At 37.3% G+C, this 6,715-nt stretch overlaps 1 protein-coding gene across 2 annotated transcripts in view; it reads left to right on the top strand.

Annotated features, from left to right (window-relative positions):
* Nucleotides 1-541: 541 nt before the first annotated feature.
* lrrtm4l1 (leucine rich repeat transmembrane neuronal 4 like 1) overlaps nucleotides 542-6,715 on the top strand; it is a 53,190-nt gene continuing 47,016 nt past the window's right edge. The window contains exon 1 of one of the 2 annotated variants that reach the window (XM_084400507.1): nucleotides 542-1,231. In XM_084400507.1, the coding sequence (XP_084256633.1) occupies nucleotides 1,228-1,231 (4 nt within the window). In that variant the 5' untranslated portion in view covers nucleotides 542-1,227. The remainder of the gene's footprint in view (nucleotides 1,232-6,715) is intronic. The other variant, XR_014626305.1, reaches the window with a different exon arrangement.

The following is a 6,715-nucleotide window of genomic DNA, read 5'->3' as shown; positions in this document are numbered from 1 at the left end:
ATATTGATGCATAATTCCATGACTGAGTCAGAGTCAAGTATTCTGGATCTGGTGTGATATTATAAAAAATATTTTTTTATATGCCTAATTTAACCTGAATACATTAAAAGCAATTTTAATGTTCTGGTACATAAATAGCTCAGTTTTCAACTGGGGTTCATATACTGCAAGGGGGTCCGGTCCATTCAATTATAAAATATCAAAATATTTATTTATTTATTATTATTTTGTAAAAAATAAAATAAAATAAAATACTATTTCAAAAGTAAACAACAACAACAACAAAAAACCCTCAAACGATCTCATTTGATTGATTCTATAGAGCATGAATCATCTTTAAATTAATGAAAATCTTTTCAGATAATGTACTGTAAAGTAGTTGAGGAATAAAAACTAGTTTTGCATAACCCAATAATGAAGATCAATATTGTTAATGGAGTATATTAGTGTTAAAGACTTTTTTTTATATTAAGAAAATAAAAATAAATCAATCAATCATTGTTAGTGTCCATACCTGTGGTGGGCTACCGCACGCACACACACACACACTGGGTCTCTATTGTTACTTTGTAGTGATTAACAGTATGTCGTTTACATTCATCAACAGTCTTGGTTAAGTAGGGGGGTGTTCTGGCATTCTGAAAGTGTTTACCGCAGCAGGCTTGCCTCCGGGTCACCTTTATTATGACTGTGGAGAACCTGAGGGTGAGGGCGGGAGCGCGCAATCATCATCACGGTCTGTGATATTTCTCAGGGACGAGACTCGACTGCGGCGGCGAGCACAGATTTACTCTCATGCAAAGCCCTCAACACTCGGTCTTTCTTTTGGCTTTGCTTACCTCTCTGGTCGATAAGCTCCGCATGATTTTAGCATTATTGCCTAAATTATGCGACCCAGAACAACTTTTGCCCTTATATTCAGACAGTTGCTTGTCTTGGTGCGTCGCGAGAATTGAATTACATTCCGTTTGATCGACGGATGACCATCATGTTTAACGTTGTTGGATATGTACCGGTTTGCCGTTTTGTTGGATTCAACGGGGGAGGCAGCACGTTTTAAAGTTTTATTTTTGCGACATGGAGTCGAATCGATAATGAATTTAGTTCGGCTGTAATACTGCTCGGACTAAAGGTAAAAGTCTTCGTTGGAGTGGACCCTGAGAGACTGATATCTGTGCAGTAACCGCAGGGATTAAACGCGAGTGGAATCAAAAGCGCGCGGCTGATATGGGTGAGTATTGGCATCCTGGGATACAGTTTATCCGTTAGCATTGATGATTAATAAAAATGTTTTATATAATTTGCAGATTTAAAACATATAGTCGGTCCATTTATGTAAAATTAATAAAAAATTACATAATAGTTTAAAAAAAAAAGTCAAACTATGTAAAGTCAAATTATTTTTTTCGTCTTCTGTATTTGTTAGATGATTCATTGCAATTATAAAATTATCTCAAGGTGTTGATAGTCACATTTCAAATAATTTTTGGCTTGCCTGTCAAAATGATTGGCTTTTTTGTTATTTCAAAGCATCAATTCGTGATGGGCAGTTCGACTCATTTCCGCGAATCGATTCTTTCGAACAATTCGTGTCAAAGTAGCATTTTGGAAAAAAAAGCTTTTACGTAATAACGTGGTCTCTGACATCACAAGGTGGTTTTTCGATACTTGTGTTTATTGTGATTTCTTTTGTCCCAGTTTAGTTTGAAATGATGATTCAGTTCATAAAAAAACGAACATAGGCCTATTTAGTTCTAAAAATATTTAGAACCTAACTAAACTTATTAATTGACATCTTTTGGATAAAAAGTTTGTTTTAATAAATTAGGTACTATTATAACCTAGCCTACTATTATCTCATGTAAAACTGCCATGTGCCTACAGTCAAGATTTAATTGTTAATATTTCTGCTATTAAAATAGGCTTTGACCCCGTTAGTCAAATCCTCGCTCCAAAGGCTCAGACCAAAAGATCAGCTTAGGCTACTCATTGGTGCTTAGTTCTCGATTCACTTTGTGAGCTTTTTTGTTTTGTTTTTGGTGAACTCTTAAGCCGGATCACTGCGAAAGATTATACTGTAATTAAACTCATTCAGTTTGTGGGGAAACTACTCTTTCAAGCGGGTTTTGTCAATTGGAATGCGTTCAGCCCTGACAAAAAGTTGCAAAACGTTTTTTAAACGGAAACGGTGGTGCGTTGAACACCCTGTTCTAATGCTAAATCTTTAGTGAAAGAGTTGCAACTATGGCAGCTGAGAAGGCCACTTTGTGTTCTTTTTGAAGAATGTTCGGAGCCTGATGAAATCGGTATATAGATACATGTTTAATACTGGAAAATACGCTCTATGTTACAGTTACTGCCCAATAGAGTGAAGGGATTTGTGGAAACTGTGGTTCCTAATTATTGTGATCCAACATTTGCCTCGGATTTCAGGATGAAAAGACAAACATTTCAGCTGAAGGATAATCCACTTTTTATCTCCGAGACTGTGTTATGATCTATATGGCTTTATCATTTATCATTTATCATCATGGCTTATCATTATTGCTGATCACTGTTGATATGCTATATTTTAACTATAAAACTCTTACGACTTTACTTGGACCCATTGTGCGAGCTGTCTCTTTAATACCGCGTGGTTTATATACATGTTGCTGCTGATTGGGCTGACATTTTTGACACACCCACCAAACAAGAGAAAACATATCTCAAACCCCGTTGCACACTGTTTCCAGGCAACATGTTGTTCAACCCGGAAACCGTAGCAAAACGTTGCGCACCGGTTTGAGCTTGAACGTGCCTCTGGTTAATGACTCGTTAAAAAAATTTGATTCAAAAGAATGATTCGTTGAATTTTGGTCACAAATTCATTGCTATTACAGCCTACAATGAAGACCCCCCCCCCCCCCCCCCAACCTATACTATATTATTTCTACTTTATATTCACTCTCACTGGCCACTTTATTAGGTACACCTTGTTAGTAGCTTACTGGGTTGGACCCCCATTTGCCTTCAGAACTGCCTTAATTCTTCATTGAATAGATTCAACAAGGTGCTGGAAACATTCCTCAGAGATTTTGGTCCATATTGACATGATAGCATTACGCAGTTGCTGCAGATTTGTCGGCTGCACATCCATGATGCAAATCTCCCATTCCACCACATCCCAAAGGTGCTCTAATTAGATTTAGATCTGTGACTGTGGAGGTCATTTGAGTATAGTGAACTCATTGTCATGTTCAAGAAACCTAGTTTGAGATGATTTGAGACATGGTGCCTTAAAGGGATAGTTCACTTTGAAATTAATTTTTGATGTTTTAGCTTACCTCAAGGGCATCCAAGATGTAGGTGTCTTTGTTTCCGCAGTAGTTTCAATTTTGATATTTTTAGGTCAAACCGTTCTTGTCTGTCAGTCATATAATGCATGTTGATGGTCACTGTCTCAAAACACAAGCACAGAGTCCAAATTAAAACAATTCCCCATCGTCCAAATGAAACAATTCCCCATCATAAGTACACATTGATGGCCTAAGACACGAAACGAGCGGTTTGTGTGAGAAAACGAACAGTATTTATATCGTTGTTATCTCTTGAAAACAGCACACGTCCAAATGATCTGACGGCGTGGGCGGGTATAGATATATACATAGATGTCGCCTTGGCTACTGCAGTTCATTGGAACGAAACCGTAGCCAAGCGACATCTATGTATATATCTATACCCGCCCGCGCCGTCAGATCATTTGGACGTGTGCTATTTTCAAGAGATAACAACGATATAAATACTGTTCGTTTTCTCACACAAACCGCTCGTTTCGTGTCTTAGGCCATCAATGTGTACTTATGATGGGGAATTGTTTCATTTGGACGTGGGGAATTGTTTTAATTTGGACTCTGTGCTTGTGTTTTGAGACAGTGACCATAGACCTGCATTATATGACTGACAGACAAGAACGGTTTGACCTAAAAATATCAAAATTGAAACTACTGCGGAAACAAAGACACCTACATCTTGGATGCCCTTGAGGTAAGCTAAAACATATCAAAAATTAATTTCAAAGTGAACTATCCCTTTAACCTGCTGGAAGTAGCCCATCTGTTCAAGGTTCGACATGTTGTGCTTTCAGAGATGCTCTTCTGCAGACCTTGGTTGTAACGAGTGGTTATATGAGTCACTGTTGGTTATCAACTGGAACCAGTCTGGCCATTATCCTCTGACCACAACAAGGCTTTTTTGCCTGCAGAACTGCAGCTCATTGGTTATTTTCGGCAGTTTCTGAAATCCTCAGATCAGCCCGTCTAGCATCAGCGACCATGCCACAATCAAAGGTGCAGTAAGCGATTTCTGAAAAACGCTGTTGAATGTGGATCGGACAGAGCACCGCAACAAACTTGTAGCCAATCAGCAGTAAGGGGCATGTCCTCACATGACAGGGGAGGAGAGAGATTGAGCAAGAGGGAGATTTGAAGAAAGACTGGCTGAGAGACATTATAAAACAGAACACGTATCAGTGGAAAAAGAAGGGTTATGATCAGGTAAGAGCTTTATTAGAAAAGCTTTCCAGCACTGGATGGACTTTAGTGGGAAGACCTGAAAACGAATTCCGAGGTTGCATTGTTTCTGCTGCATACCCGAGTAACATTGATTTTGAGTGTGTGCGGCTGTGTGTTTGTTTGGGTTGATTTCAAAAATCAAGAGTGTTCAACAATGATTCTCAGAAATTGCTTACTGCACTTTTAAGTGATCTTTTTTCTATATTTTCTGATTCTTGGTTTGAACTTCAGCAGATTGTCTCGACCATGTCTACATACCTAAATGCATTGAGTTTCTGCCATGTGATTTGCTGATTAGATATTTGCATAAACAAACAGTTGAACAGGGGGGTATGTTGAATATTTACGATCAGAAATCCTGTTGTGTGGGAGGAACCCCGAGGACTATTATCACCATTTCTTCTTGCCTGTCATCCGCCATGTTTGTTTACTCTAAAGTCATAGTTGGGACTCTCCACACATTATAGGAACAAAATTGTTCAATTATTATTTTTTTTATTGTCATGTTAGTGGTCTCTCACAATTTGAAAATCTGATTAGTGTAGGCCAGCCTTTAGCAAACATGATTTCACATTTATTCCTGCTCAGATGATTGATTGCACTTAGAAATTGCCATGTTGTCATGAAAATACACGTCCACGTGAATCAGATCCATTCTTGTGACCATTACATTGATCACTAGCCCTACATACAGACTTAAATAACTGACTATGTCATCAAAGATCTCTTTTCTAACATGAAATAACCTTTCAGGCATGAAAGTGACACATTCGTTCTTCACTTTTTTACACAGACCATGTCCTTTTCAAAGCTTTTATTTCTAGTTTGGTTGGACTGGAGAGAATAGGTTTTGAAAGAAGACACACGTTTTCATTTTACTTGGGTTTCATCAGTATATTCTTTCAATGCAATACCTAAAGTATAAATGAGAAAGATGAATCTTTAAGATACAGTACACCCAATAAAAGAAACATTCTTTCTTTAGTGGAACATAAAAAAATGGCTCAGTGAAAAATGTCAATGTCAAAATGTCAATGGTTATCCAGTAGAGCTGTACGATTCTGGATAAATTGAGAATCACAATTTTTTTTTGTTTGTTTCAAACAAAGATCACAATTCTAAACTTTTTTTAAGCAAACTGTTTTCTCTTTGGTCAGTGGCAGCGTCAACGCAGATTTGAATGTTCCGGTGTGATTTTTGTCGAAGACAGGCGAAACGTTGAAAGGTCGAGATTTTTTTAAATGATTAATTGTGCAGCTCTAGTGTCTTCAGTCCCCATTGACTTTCATTATATAGACAAAACGTGAAAGCATTCTTCAAAATATCTTCTGCTGAAAGTCATACAGGTTTAAAACAAAGAAATAATTTTCATTTTTGGATGAACCATTCCTTTAAAAAACATGGGTACAACAAATTATATAGCTGCACAGTATGCAAAGTGCCTCTCTTAATATTTAATTATGAAAGCTAAAGCTTGTCTTTACAGTTATGAGCTTCTCTTTTATCTAATTGGAACATTTAATTTATTTACGAGCAGTCGCCATCAAACTTTTAGCATTCTTAATCCTGAGCCTGTTACTTAAGTGCAAATCAATTGCCTTGCTACTGCAACACATTATTCATTGCAGTGGATTAAGCTGATTTTACAATCACAATTCTGCCATAAATAATGCTTTTATAGTATAAATCACTCCTTTGTTCTGTGCTCCACATCCTGAGTGAGGCACAGTTACAGCACTCTTCAATCTCGCAATTAATGTGTGTTGAATCTATCACTGCGTAAATTACGTGCTTGAGTTGGGGTCACGTGTGGATAAAATCCAGAGTCCCAGCTCTGGAACCAGCCAAGTGTTTGGAGCGCCGTTACTATATCTTGTTAAATACTGAATGGATTTCATCATGCGGAGTGATCTCTTATTTAACCACTCTAAAATTCCATTATCCTAAAACTTTTTATGATCTTGGAACACATTAAAGACTAGGTCTTGACATTGGTATGGAAGAGCCACGGTGAGCTTCATCCAAATAAAAATGAAGCCTTTCTCAAGATGTTTAGAAAGGTTTAGAAAAGCTTTGGTAGCAGGACATATGAGTTTCAGTTCATTTTGTTTCTTATTATGGATACTATTGTTATTATTTGATACTATTGTTATTAATTATTT

Source organism: Rutilus rutilus (assembly GCF_951802725.1).
Source record: "Rutilus rutilus genome assembly, chromosome: 25".
Taxonomy (NCBI): Eukaryota; Metazoa; Chordata; class Actinopteri; order Cypriniformes; family Leuciscidae; genus Rutilus; species Rutilus rutilus.
This window is presented reverse-complemented; position numbering and strand designations above follow the sequence as displayed.